The 15208-nt window shown below is 39.0% G+C and overlaps 1 protein-coding gene across 3 annotated transcripts in view; it reads left to right on the top strand.

Annotated features, from left to right (window-relative positions):
• The window catches only part of adkb (adenosine kinase b), a 124053-nt gene extending 111004 nt beyond the window's left edge, over positions 1 to 13049 (top strand). For all 3 annotated transcript variants that reach the window (XM_059324804.1, XM_059324805.1, XM_059324806.1), the window contains 4 exons: positions 6 to 41; positions 4303 to 4417; positions 12281 to 12367; positions 12682 to 13049. In XM_059324804.1, coding sequence (XP_059180787.1) covers positions 6 to 41; positions 4303 to 4417; positions 12281 to 12367; positions 12682 to 12806 — 363 coding nt within the window. In that variant the 3' untranslated portion in view covers positions 12807 to 13049. The remainder of the gene's footprint in view (positions 1 to 5; positions 42 to 4302; positions 4418 to 12280; positions 12368 to 12681) is intronic.
• The last annotated feature ends 2159 nt before the right edge of the window (positions 13050 to 15208 follow it).

Below are 15208 nucleotides of genomic sequence, written 5' to 3' on the forward strand. Positions count from 1 at the left end.
TCTAGGAGGCGGCCACATTTGCCAAAGAGCTGGGCTTTGAGGTGAGTTGACCGGCAATTGCACACTAAACAGATCCTAAAGGTTTATTTTTGCTGATAATGAAGTTCTTTTTGGACAGTGATTGATGTGCTATTATACTCTCCAGGCCTTGCAGCAGTTGCTATGGAAACCTGGCAGTCGTCATGGTTTCTTTGTTCAGCCAGCTCTCTGTTATGACGCACTCTGCTAGGTCTGCACCCAACATCGCCTACAGATGTTATTTATTGAATTTTGAAAAGCCTCTTGGGAAGCTGAGAAGTTGGGCATGGTTTCAAGCCTTTCTCTGCAGGCTCGGGGCTCATCAGGTTGCCTGGTTAAAAAGCCTCCTCATTATCTTCATTGCACTCAGGGATGATACTGTATGTCTTCCCTTCGCTGCTATGGCATTACACCACACTGAAACACACTGTAGTCTTTTAATAACCAAATTACAGCCACCTGTGGTTTTAGATTATGGAAATGAAAATTACAGTGCTTGTTTCCGCATAGAATGTGCTTTAAAGTGGGGCTGCCTCTTACGTGTAAAATGAATGTTCCCTTGGTCTATTTTCTGCTTGTATTTTGCATATTCCTCGCGCTGCTTTTTAAATGTGAAATCAAAAACAAATAGCCGGCGTGCATGTGTGTGTGTGTGTTTTTTTCACATGGGCTCAGGTATTTTAAGTGCCTTCTCTCTTTCAAAGGTAGAGCTGCCTTGAGTATGGCTCTGCACTGTGTGAATAATTGTCATCCAGAATCACTAACGGTGTGATCAACGTGACTGGAATAGAAATGCAATTCTGATGGCTGTGACAGGTTTAAGAGAGGAGAAGGGATGAAGGCAGGAGAAGAAGAAGGGGGGGGGGGGGGGGGCTGGTAGTGATGGAGGGGGACTCACATGGAGAAAAAAAAACACAAAAGGGCAAAGTGTAGACTCTCCTAGTAGTTACAATTCTTTGACATTTTCCATGTCAACCTGATTTGCCAGAACACTCTGAGAAATTGCATTGGATGAATGTGATTTCTCGGATAACATCAGTGGTGTGTACTGTACTCGCTGCATTTCTAGATGGTTGCAGTTCAAAGTTGTTATTTTTTTCTCTCGTCACTTTCTGATGACACATTACTTGCCCACATACTGCAGTAGTATACTGACAAGTCTTCAAAATATAAATAGAATACAGTATATGGTTGTATGGAACTTTGGAATAACAGATACATTGTTGAACCAGTTTTATTTGTCATTCAAAAATATTGTTTGTGCAGTATAATAAGGATATTTTTCCAAACACAATATACAATATGTCAAATGTACATAAAATCACATACAATAATCAAAGATCATGAGCTGCAACATTATTAGTGATCTTGAAAATAGTAGCTTCACACAAGGTCCATTTACCTGAAACATTCTGGAGCTTTTAGCTATAATCCATGGCTTTCATATGCATGGAGGTTTTCAAAGGATGGTTGCATGTATCATGTACAGATTTGCAAATTCTAGGAATATTCAAGATGGTAACTTTCAATGGGAATTTATGGAAAATGACATAAATAAAGTTACAAAAATATAGGGGTTACCATGTCATATAGATAGAAACGAACCCTTTACCATATCATAAGCAGATATGATCCATTCATTTTCCAAATAAATCCATGAATTTGTCAAATCCATACATTGGAAAATGTGTCATTTGTTAATTAAGTAAGCTACCTAGCAAATTTACTGATGTGAAAAAGGACAAGAAAACTCAAGCCGTGATTCAGTGGAAAAGTGAATAATTAATTAGTAAGGTAAATGTTTTTTCAAGAAAGAATGAATGGAAATAGATTAATTAAAACTCAACAATCCGGCTAATGTTATATAGTAACAGTGGGAAACTAGCAGAAGGTGTGAAGTTACAATCTGTGTACTTTGCTTTAGACGACTATCTGCTGCTAAACTGTAATATCATAAAAAGTCTATATATATTTACACCAGAAATATAAACATAACTTGCATGAAAGCATATCGTACATTGGTTCAGACCGTGCATCAGTGTGCACTGCACATGTGATTGGAGCAATCACTGTGCATGCAGAGAGAATTCCTATTTATGGCATTCTGACAAATTAACTCAACATGTGATTGAACCGTGCACTGCTGGATGATGGTTGCAATTTATTTAAATGGACATACTTGTGACCATGCTATAAGACCTGGTATTGCTTTTTTGCAATAATTGTGCAGAAATCCCACAATTTTAAACATTTTCACAAGTTTACTGCAAATTTTGCAACCCTAATTGTGTCACCACAATTGCTGAAAGGTCATGAGGCGCTGTTAAAAGCTCCGTTACTTTTCCAGTAAATGGATCTTGTGCTAATAATGTTTTCATCAAATCAAATACATGTTAAATTCAATGAACTGACTTTGAATAGTATCTATCCAACAACTGTTGACAGCATCATCCAAAATCAATCATTCATTTGACAACAAACATTTGTTTCTAATCATAACACAATTTAATCAATGATATGATACTACAATAAGAAAATAAGTAAAAAATATCATCCTGTGACAGTTTGACTCTCTTAAGATATGTGAGAGTAATTTAAATTCATTAAAAGTCCAGTTAATTGGTCAGTTTTGATTGATACTATACTTGTATATTGTTGTAGTTTCTGCCCAGTTGTCAGTATCTGACATGATGCGGTTTTAATGTATTCTGAAACCTTGTTATCATCACATTATGGATGACTAACAAAAATGACAGCAGCACTTCTTCAGTGTAAATACAAGATAAAACAGCAATCAGCAGATCTGAACACAGTCGCTGATTGTGATCTGTTTCCTTTAAATGCTCAAAGAACTATCTACATCGCAGCTCTGATTGAATCTTTCCCTGGCAGTGTTTGTCAAACAGCCTGCAGTGGAGACGATCGCTTTCTCACTGGCGTCAACACAGAAACACAATTTAACACCCTTGTGAAGCTTTTATATTTTACGCTTTGTTGATTTACGTCTGATCAATTGCTGCACAATCGTAAATATTGCCATTTGTCAGCAGTAAACTAAATTGACCATATCATTTGTCAATTCATTTGTTTTGCACTCGTTATTTTCCTGCATTCTTTTGCCGTAGCAACTTGTCAGGTAAGTGTTTCTGCCAGGAGGAAGTCTGTGTGTGTTTATGTGTTAGTAGCTTGCCCTGCTCAACAGCCATGATGCTTACCCTACCACCTCTGGCCCTTAGAACCTTTTAGCTCCTAAACTTGAGTAGAGCGCCTTTTTTATGTCGGCGAACATAAAACCGAAGGGTGACAATGTGCTGAAGCCTTGTGCGGTTTTGCATTCAGTGTCTGGAGGAGTGCTTGTGGTTACATCCAGTCACAGTGACAAATTGCCTTTTTTTTTTCACCGTCGCCTGCTAACAGCCTCTGTATTAACCTCACCATTAGCACTTACTTAGAGTGTTACACCCATTTTTTCTCAGCCCAGGGTCTACCCGGACCTCTCAGGGCTGATTAAAGGACATTTGGGAGTCATTTAGAGGTGTAAAAGCTCATCGGTTTGAGTGAGCCAGTGTGGCTGGTGGTATTGGGTTGGAGCCTATCTCTCTGATTACTCCCATAACTACAGTATTTGCTCACCCTGAAGGTGCTCGAGTGTTAGCTTTGACACAGATGCTAGAGGCGTCTCCGACCCTTAATGCTAGTTCCTCTGTGTGCCGTATTATGGAAAAGCAGAGTCCACCCCACTGCGAGATGGCGATAAAGACATTCCACCTGCTCATAGTACATCATGATGAGTTAATAATAAAGTAGCACTGACAGGTGTGGGTTTTTTTATCCCTCTCATGATCAAAGGCAAGCACTCCGGAGAGTTCTGTCGTCTCCAGGCGAGAATATCCATTCTGTGCAGATGCTGAGGAGAGATGGCCTGTTTCAGGAAGAGAATGATACAGTACATGCACCACCTATCCGTTCAGCTCAGAAGTAGCTTTATCTGACAACAGCATATCTTCACACGCTTATTTTCATCTCACTTAGGGAATATGACATTCTAATATTTTACAGCTCTCCTGTAACTGCGTGGAAACATCATCGAGCGCTCCTATTGATCTATTTCGGAGCGGTTTCATAGCCCATCTGGTTTCATTATCACTTGATCCGTCTGCAAGGATGAGGAAAAAAAATCTGACCTCTCTCAGTCATACTTGTGATATTTGATTAACTCCTCAGAAAATGCACTTCACAATGCATTCATTCCAAAACTCACCTAGTGGTTTTCTGTTTTTACAGACAGATGACATTGCGGAGATTGCAAAGAAGACCCAGAACCTCCCCAAGGAAAACACAAAGAGGCCGCGAGTGGTGGTCTTCACCCAGGGCAAGGATGACACTGTTGCTACTGTTGGTAGGCCATTTTTTTGTTTTCCAGTTTTTTATAGTCATCTACACATATTTCCACTCAAGTACCACTTGAAGCCATCCCATCTTTGGCCCCTTTTGGACATCTTTACCCTTCACTTAAACCTCATACCTCAAAACTGCAGAGCGCAGCTTTAAATAGATGGTAGATCGCTGACTGAAGAGAGCCGAATGCTATCAGTAATTTCTTTGAAGTTAACCTGAAATATTGACACCAGATGTTAAAAAAAAGAATGCTTGCACTACATTCTGTCATTTCAGAGCATAAAAGAAGTGTGGGGGATGCAGAGAGCAGGCATTGATTTGTGAAGTACTTCTAACTTTGTCTTGGACAGACTCCAGGCCAGTCCTCAGCAATTTTTAATGCTTCAACTCTTACATCCTGCCCTTTTTTTTCTTCCTGCAAAATGCTGGCAGAGTGACCTTGAGGATAGGTTGACAACGTTGGTCCTCAAATCAATCAAATTCTCTTTGATTCAGGGCATATTTGTTAGCGGGACATTAAAAGACAGTGTCATCATAACTGGGCAGGGGTTGCGGGTTTAAGTGGTGTGGGGAGAGACGATAGTTTCCGATTACTGCTGGGAGACTTTGCCTTTGTTTGGAGCCACAGGGTGTCTCTCCTCGTTGCCCTTGCAGTTCAGAGTAGCTGTGCACGGGGAGAGATGGCCTCAGGTAAAGACTCCAACATATCACTCATCACTGGGGACTGCAGAGGAGCACCGCTGCAGCAGGACTGTTAGCACTGCAGGACACTGTCTTCACATGTGTCCAGTGTCCTCAATTTCACACTGCTGGCAAGAGTATTTGTGAGCTAAAGCTTTGTACAGTATATCACTAATGGTATTATTCATCTATCAGTGTCTTTGCCATATTTATATCTATATTGTACTTTTCTTGTAATTGTTTTTAATCTGCCATTTTAGCCAGCACTCTCAAGAGACTGTCTTGGTAGAATAAAGTGGCTTTAATCAATATTTTTAAATTAACAATGGATAAAATAACTAACTGAAAAGAGAGCCCACAGAATGATTACCCGCCTCTGCAATTTTCCTCAGCTCTACAAAGGTTTTTAATCTTTGAACTCATTGTTTTGGTTTTGCAGCTTAACAGTTTCTGTGCTGTTTACAGCTGCAGCACATCACTAGTTAGCAACCTAGCTGATTAAAAGAGTGGATTTTGCAGCTAAAGAGCCAAGAGACTGTCCTCCCCCAAACAACAACAACAACAACAACAACAACAACCCATAGGTTGCTTGTACAAAGAGCCCATTACAACCCATATTTACATTTATTTTAAGGCCCAACCTCCAGGAGCTGTAGTAATTATAACCAGAGCAAAGGAAGAAGTCATATTATGTAGTTTAAAGAGCGACAAATCCGCATAGAGAGGAGGTTGGGAAAGCTGTTCATGTCCAACTCAACACAGTTTTTTTAACTGTAATGTATTAGGGAAGTCACAATTGTCTGGTATTGATGATAAACATGATATTTGAAAAGTGAAATATTCATATCATGTAAATAATATAAATAAATCCAGCACCTCTTGAATAATTTCCATTGGCAAATGTGGATTTTACAATAAGCATTATTTACTTTTACAAAATGTATTTATTTATTTAAAATCTTCTATAGATATTACTATAATGTTGTTAACATGTACGTGAAGTCTTGGCCACTATAATCGTGGAGTAAATAATATTGAGACATTCTCATTACATACATATGTTTACGTACATAACATACTTGACTCATTAGCATATCGTAGGTTTACTTGCATATATAACTTAAATGATGAAACAATACTTATTTTAACCCCAACTATGACCTTTTCCAAGTAGTTTTGTTGCCAAAACATAACCAAACTGTGGTAGCGTTAACCATGTGTTTAAAACTGCAACCATTACGTTTATGAGGTAGAGATGTGTTAATCTCCTGCCACCAATAGGGGCTCTGATTTAGGAAAGGCTCCTGGGGGTCATATTATAGGAGCTGTATGGTTGTACGGGTAAGAGGACTTGTTGAGAACAGGATATTACACTTAAGAGTGGGTGGGCAATTCCAACAAAAAACAGAGCTCACAGGATTTTTTAATGTTTAATTTATCAGTAAATTATAATACTGAATTTTTGCCCAGTGCTAATTGATGGCATGTATTTTAATAAAGCAAATCTCATTTTCAATTCAAAGTAGAATTCCTGGAAGTACATATCCTTTCATGAGAATGTGAAATGAAATCTTTAAGCAGGAGCCCGAGAGTTAAAAAGAGCAAGAATCAATCCATTGTGCTGGAGGTGATGGATAATTCCTGCCTGCTCCTCTCATTGCTCCTGCATGAAGACAGAGCAGTGTGCTGCTGTGAACTTTATATAAAATACATGATGAATGCAGGCGGGATGAAAGACAATGTGTTTCAGATGTCATCTACAAAGGCAAACATGATAAATGTCATTGACGGTGCTATCATTGCAGCAGAGCAGTAACAGTAGTAGGTGCAACAGAATCTGTGTGTGCGTGTGTGAACATCGCTATTCACGCCAGCCAAATAAATGTCAATGTAAAAAGAGAATTAAAGATTTTCATTTCCCAGAGGCGGCGCTCTAATAAACTTGATCTCTCATTTTGTTTGCAATTTGTCCTCCTGTCAGGATTTGATCATTTGCCAGCCTCTGCATGTCATGTTAAACCATTTTATAGTGATTAAGGATGGGAGAATGCCTTCCCCCGTGGTATAATTCTCCAAAAAGAGATGTCAATTTGTTATTGTTCTTTTTTTTTTCTGCCCTTCATTTAAAACCTTTCATCACACTAGTGCTACAAACGTGCCTTTTAAGAGCTGGGAGCAGGGGAAATGGCCCTTTATTTAGCTGCCACTGACACTGCTGAACTACACTGTGCTTTTGCTTATACACCCATTAAAGCAGTAATTAAGATCATTGTGCCCTGAACCTTAACGGTGAGGAGATCTAATAAACGATCATTCAGCGGGGGTTGCCGCTCTAATCGCTGATAAGGACTTGATAAAGCCTGACTCTGCTTCTCGCCATGTTTTAGAGCTCTCAAGGGGGCCAGCAAGGCAGATTTCAACACTGAAAAAACGACCTGATCTATACATGTTACTCACACGAGGTAGACTGAGGAGTGAATACTGGCCACAAGGCAAAAGCCTCTTTACTCAAAGCAGGTTTATTTGTCATTCTCCCCCCAAAACTACAGTGGATTTAACATTGCAGAATTAATTCAAGATCTTGAAGAAGTAGTCTGTGTAAAAAGCTGCATGTTTATGTTCTATACTTCATGAAGGACAAAATCAATTAACATTCAGCGCTGTGAGAAAGACCTCCTCTCTTTTCCCTTGGCATCTCACGTTGAAGTGTTTTCTTTCATGTCTGCCTGAAAGGATATTGGTTGGCGATGATCTTTTGCCTGTGGTTACAGTAATTACAGGCATATGTATTTTTTTTTTCTAACTCAATTGTGAACAAAGATGCTGGTTATGATAGGGAAACAGATTGAATGTCAACTCGCTCCTAACCTGCCGCGTTTGCCAAGAAAGCGGTAACGTTGTTTTCCTCTCCGAGGCTCAGAGTTTGGCTGAAACGCAACAGGAAACGTTCCAGAATAAGAAGAAGTATTCTCAGGGAAGTTTCTCACATAAAGATGTTGTACTTAAACTCTGAGTACTTTAGCTCATGCCTTTTAGCTTCATAGTTGTGTGTAATTCCCAGTCATTTAGCAGCTCAGGATTTAAAATGATGTCTTAATTGTTTCACTTGTGTAGATAAAGTGTGACAGGATCAAAGTAAATTTAATGATGTGCCAACTATTTGATCTACCTGCGTTCTGTCAAAGCAACAATTGTGAGCGTTGGAATACAATCAAGTGGAGCGTGTAATAATTTCAGTGTCAGAACAACCCTCCATATGCTCTTTTTCCAATAAAGCCCAGGTCGTCCTTTTTGCATGTACAGTCGCTTTTTTATTATTATTTTTAACAGGAGAGCATTTTCTCAGTCATTGTTGTGCTGTGAATTGGCATTGTTAAAAGGAATAGCCAATAATAAAGGACTTAATTGATACTCATTTCAAAGAGACGCCTGTTGAAAGAATTTCTTAAGTTTAATCACCACCATTCAAGAGTTGTAATGAGGGAATTATGAAGAGCGAATTAACAAAAGCACACAATTATAGCTTACTCGAAGGAAGTATTTGAATTCCTTCTAGGCACTTCTCACAGTTTTTTTTTTTCTCTGTTGCAGGTTACCTGTCAAAGCACAGCTATACTACACTCCCACGTATTCACCACCAATCTGCTGCTTCACTCATTTTGTCAAACCCAACTCGGGAAGCAAGAATATGTTGGTGTAGAAAAGTACAGCAGAGTTGTATTGATTGAAAATAATGTTACCGATCTCATTACAGTGAAAAGTGAAATAAGTTTAGCAAAGTGATGCTTTCAGACGTTCCACAGGCCAGCAACAACAGAGCCTTGAGTATTTTGGCTTGAGTTATTTTTTTTTATTGCCATTTCCATGACAGACTTTTGCCAGTGAGATCTTTGTTACAGGCGGCTGGAGAATTGTTGGACTGTAACCCGAGTTAACATGTCAGTCAAATTTGAAAATTTGCATGAATGAGGTTATGTGAACTTTTCCCCCATAGCAGAGGACAAACTTTAACTTTGGCTTGGATGAAATATTGGTCTATTGTGCCATGCTTTTAGAAACAGTGCTCACAAAGTTCTGTAAATGCCATCAACATAAGTCAGAAATATTGGAAAACATGTCTCTTAGGTGCAGAATTTCAAATTCACATTTCAATTTCTAAAAACAACACAATACTCGAGCTACAGTAAAGGCTAGCATTAGCATGCTAAAATACTCACAGTGACAATGCTAACATGTGATGGGTTAGCCGCTAATGATTAACCTGTACCCCATCTTGTGTGTTAGCATGCTAACATGCTAATTTGAAAAAAATGCAAAAGGCTAAAACAGCTGAGGCTAATGGGAATGTATTGAAGTAATGAGTTTTAAAAACAGTTCTGGAAAAAATGAGATTGTGACCTGTAGATTTTGCAAATTTCATGTAATTTTAGCTAGTAGTTTTTTAAATATTTCCGTTTCGACCAAAGTTGGAGACAGGACTGTCAACCAACAGCCCAACATTGCCAGTCAGCTAGCATGTCTTAAATGTTAGCATCTTCCTGGAGGATATATTAACTTGTCTCCATCTCCAGACAGCAGGAAACATGTCCGATACTAGCTGACATGAGAGAACAATTAAAACTCGCCCAATTTAACCAAATTCCTATCATTGGTTAAAAAGGACAAGGCAGGATTGAGGGATTACAGCTGTGTGTCGCCTAAAGCGCTATAACTTCTGACAAAACTATGCTGTAGCCAGTAAAATCGCCTTCATTCAATTTTTTGGTCTTCGGTCACTACTTGTCTTTCCTTTTTTGCTGATCCTACCCCAGTATAAAACATAACGTCAAAATATGACAAAAGAATATGAAAATCTGTGAACAAAAAAATATCCTCTGTTTTGTTTTAACTGGCTAACGTACTAATCACAGCCAAACTTTGCCTGGAAAAATGTTTCTTCTTCCTGCATACCATGAATAATTTTGCCTGATTTTGTGGGGGATCAGAACGGTGATAGGCATTAAGAATAATCTATTTGCTTATGTAGGTCATTTATAGACGCATTAGAATTAAACTGAGACTGTCATAACCAGTTAAAAACTCCTTGTAGCTGTTTGTAAGATCTTCCTGATAATCATGATACTTTATACACCCCCAGGTGTAGGATGTTTGTAAAGAATGAGGTTGGATTTTTATGTAACTTTAGCATCATAAAGGGGTTCTGCATTTCTGATTGTTTTGGGCAGAAAGCAGCTGTGAATGCTAACATTTGGAAAATATACAAATTTGGTGGAAAATCTTGACAATTTGAAAAGACAACAAAGGAACAGAAGATACACAATGCAGGTTAGAGTACAATCAAAACATTCATCCCAGTCCCTGTTAATATGATGTATTTTAAACAGAATCTGTGACAACATAGCAGTAGGTCTAACAGATTCACAATTGTTTAATGAATTCTGACACCTCCAGATGTAGTGTTATCACAAAGATGAGCTTCATGTGAGAAGTTACCTGGTTGCAAACTGTCTTTCAAATAAATTCTTGATTGCTGCTGTACCGCCCACACCGAAGAACCATTTCTTTTAACTACCGTAACATATCTTCACAGTTATTTATATCTGTTTTCTCGGGTCATATGAGCAACTTAATCTGTGTGGAACAAGTGCAGCATCTTCAAATGTTTTAAAGCATCTGGATTTATAGCCGCAAAGTGCACAGCATACAGTAAGCACGACCACATCTAACGTTTTTGGGATAAATGACATAACTGTAATTTATTAGTAGCACATTTTCCATTGCGGTTAATCGTTTCAAGAGGGAGGAGGATTCTCAAGCTTCATCTGTGGCATTAATTAAGCAAAGTCGTTATGCTACTAATTAGCTGATCCTAAAAGGGTTCTTGTCTTATTGTAATTTATTATCAAAGTGACAATCTGCTGCTTTCCTTTTAAAGAGAAAATGTGTCATTATGAAAACAATCTAACTCTTTATCTGATACATCTTCTGTACCTGACCTGTAATACAGTCACATTCTTCTCTCTAAGATGTCATTTGCAACCACAACTTGACGCAGTTTCTCTCACAGTTGGTGTGTTACAGTAATTTCCTTGACATCAGGTGTTGAGCATATGCACGGCTGCAGGTTGTGTGTCTTTTGCCCTGTAGGACATGAGCAGAAATGTATTCAAAAACTGATAAGGCCGGGGGGTGTCTTATCTACAGCGCAGATATTCTGTGAGCCATTGTTAGATTAGCAGGGAGCCTCATTAAACAACTTTTTGTAGTTTTTTTTTCATGTTCTCCTTAAACTTCCAACCTTTTTCTCTCAATAAGAGGTCTGTCAGCGTCCTCGTGTTCCTTTTATCCACATGTCAGTCTTTTGTCTCCTGCACCTATTTGAAGGTTCACGTCGGCACCAGAGCCCTCGGATTGTTTGAAGATTGTGTGTGTGGTTTAGATTGTTCTGACATAAGTTGCTGATTTAATGTCACTCTACACCTCGAGACTTTGTCATCTGGTGGATTTTTTGTTTCTTTTTTTCCCCCCTCTCCTTTAAACTAGAAGTCCCTTTGAAGTGCATATGCTACTGATAATTGAAGCAATATAATCCACTGAAGATAATAAAGAGGCCCTCATTTAATGGATTCCGTTTTGAACTGAAACGACTTACAGAAAGTGTTCTTGCATTGTTTTTAATTTATCAGAGCACATACCTTAAGCTTAAGGCATGTTTAAAGTTTTTGCATTTGATCATCTGTTGCTTTTGGAACATTTGTTCAAGCTACTGCAGGATATTGCATAATCTAATTGACCTCTTTATTTGTGCCAAAGCAATAGTTAAATAATTAATTTGTCCATTATAATTGTCTGCTGATGTCATTTGTCATGCAAATATTAAATGATTACTGATCAGTTAATATCACAAATGTTTGATATGACAAACTCTGATTTCAACATTTATTATTTGTACCACTGTAAGTCATAATGTTCTAGTTTTCATGAGTCCAAAAAAAATGCCATGCTGAACTGGTAAAGTCAAATGACAACTTATCTTAATTATAAAAGCCTTGCTGTGTGACATTTTCCTATTATTTTCGAAAAGTTACAATCAAAGAATTAATGAGCCAAAATTGGGAAGGAAAGAGGAAAAAAACACTGGTGTTCAGCTGTAATTAACAACCCTCTTGTGTCTTGACCACAGGTGAAAAGGTGACCATGTTCCCTGTTTTGGACATCGACCAAAACGATATTGTGGACACTAACGGAGCTGGAGACGCCTTTGTGGGAGGTACGGCAAGAAAATCATCCTCTACACAGCTTGATTTCTGTGTACAGTCCCAATTAACCTTTGATACCGGCCAACTATGTAACGTAGTAATGTCTCCAGATTATATGAGCGTGACATTTAGCCTGCTGTTTTCACTCTGTATGAGCTGATCATAGCGCCACATAAAACAGTCATCATTTCGGTCCTGTTGAGGATGAAACAGCCTTGTCCCTTTCTGCAGAAACCATTAGTACATGGCTCATATTAATGATAACTGCTCCCCAAACAATTTGTGAGATGATGGAGGGTTACAGGTTGCTCTTCTCTCTACCCAGGATTCCTCTCTGCGTTGGTCCAGGAGCACGCGTTGGAGGAGTGCATCCGGGCCGGACACTACGCCGCCAACGTCATCATCAGACGGGTCGGGTGCACTTTCCCAGAGAAGCCAGACTTTCACTGATGCATCCAAGCACTGCACATTTGTCTTTTCCACAACATACCTGTATATGTATGCTTAAAGATTTTATGTACATTTTTTACAGTGACTGCATGGTTGCTGCAGCTTGGATATTTTTTTCAAGCACAGATAAGCAACTCAGATGTTTTATTACAATTAAAACAATGTACTACTATCACATATTGGAATAAAATGGTTATGTTTAAAGGAGAATTCCACTAAAAAGATCTATCTCAGAAACTGAAAGTTGAAAAGGAGTGTCAAAATATATTACGACATTTGTAGAAACTTTTCAAATCACTTATTGAGTTATATGTTCTGTTTCAAACACTCAGGATCTCAACAACGGACCTTCACAGTCCCAGTGTCTCAGTAGCACAATCCATAATAGTTTGGATTATAAAAAATTTCCCCAAGACCTAGAAAACAAACTCCAACATGTTTCAGCAGTTTGGATCATACTTAAGAATTTAATAAGTGGGGGAGAGATGTAGTATCCTGCAGGGTATGTTTGGAAAGTTTCTATGGACATGTGGCTCTAAAAAGTTTGTTGTTTGCTTCTTTATGAAGGAGGGCAGCTGTAGACTCACAGAAGTTACAATCGATACGAATGGTGACCAAGAGTCACAGCCAAAAAAATGTCCATAGAAACTTCTCGGATCATTCCTGCTGTATAATCCACTTCTCCGCTGTTGATCCTCATGCTGAATATTTTCCAAACAATTTTGCCAATAAATTGCTAATTACACGGCTTACAGTGTGAGCAGACAATAGTGTGCCACAAAAGTGCTGCATTAAGAAGTGTAAAGTATGAACGCTGTCCTTTATGAAGCAGAAAACTGCAAACTTTTTAATCTTTCAAGCCTGCAGAGGGCGAGTGTTGTACATTCTATAATATATAGTACATTTTCATTTCAGTATTTCTTTAATATTGGGCAGTGATGCTGCAAAATCGACCAGTCTTAACTCTTCAGATGGTTTGGTCAGTGCCCCTTGGTGTCTGACACAAACGCACCCTTGTCAATTTGGAGCTTTCAACTGACTCCAATGTAAACCCAATCACGTCAATATGAGAGACTCAGATTATGGTTGTCTGAGCTATGTTCGCAGCTGTTGTAAAATACTATAAAACTTCAGAGATGCTACAATTAGCATTACTTTATAGTACTAAAGTAAGTTCCATAACTAATATTGACAGCACGAAAGTCTCCTTTTGGTGGGTGGAAGGGGTGGTGGCTGGGTCAAGACTTTCTTCAAGTTAACCTGTAAATTAACTTTCGCGTTCTATGTCAGCTATGTAGCAGTTGTTATGAACAGAAGTAGTGATTTCAAACCAAACTCTGGTCTGTTTCCTAACCTTAAACAAGTGGTTTTGGTGCCTAAACCTAACCAAGTGGTTTTCTACAGTAAGCCTAAATTTTAATACCAGTATCTGTTGGGAGTTTATTTTGAAAATAAACTTTATGCATGTAACAATTGGAAACTGACACCCATTCCCTGACACGTCCAAGACGCTAGAGGGGTACCATTATATTTTGAAGTGTAGGACCACTGACCAAGAATATTCGACTATTAAGGTTGGGAATGTGTGGGGGAAATGGATGGATGGATGGGGCAACATTGTGGTTGACTTTCCATTTCCAAAACTGCAAAGAATGTCTTTTATTATCATCCAAATTAAACAATATGAAATGCATCCTACCAAGATACATACCAAAACAAAGTTGTAATATAAGATTTGTTTTAACAGAAGTTGGAAGTTTCTTTAAATTCACCCAAAAACAAAATGCAACAACAGGGTTTGTGTATTTCCCCACTATTTAATAAGCCAGAGGCTCCCTCATGCTAATCACTTTTGGACAGCTCAACACCCTCCATTATGGAGGGGAGTGGGTGGGGGGGAGGCAGGACCAGCCTGGTGTCCTGGCTCCGTTCAGTCACCCCCACTCATGCTTGTTGAGTCCTAACTGGACTCTCGGGGTCTGGAGCTGCACTGCAGGGCTGCAGGAGATCATTTTTCTCAGTTAAGGGATTAGTGGTTGCTCTTCGTGGCGATCATTAGAGGGACCTGAAAATTAGGCTGATCCTTCGTACCCAGCTGTGCTGTCGCTGGGGGTTGGAGACGAGGATCAGAGGGAGGCGCCTCGCCTCCCACCCCCTTCTCTCCCACTGACTGTGGGCCAGCAGAAGTGTTGGGCAGTGTCTCAAGTGTTTTGTGGAAAACAATTCAACACTCATCTGTTCTACAAAGAAGTGTGATTGAGAATAACATTTTTTGTTCCTCTAGAACAACCTGTTACATCATATTTCTTTTATTTTCTCTGAGCATGACAGGAGGAAGCCAGTTTTTTTACACTCCCTGCACAAGAGCTCCCTTCCCTGTAATGAGGCATAGTTTATGCATT

The sequence above is a fragment of the Centropristis striata genome, chromosome 21, assembly GCF_030273125.1.
Source record: "Centropristis striata isolate RG_2023a ecotype Rhode Island chromosome 21, C.striata_1.0, whole genome shotgun sequence".
In the NCBI taxonomy this organism is placed as follows: domain Eukaryota; kingdom Metazoa; phylum Chordata; class Actinopteri; order Perciformes; family Serranidae; genus Centropristis; species Centropristis striata.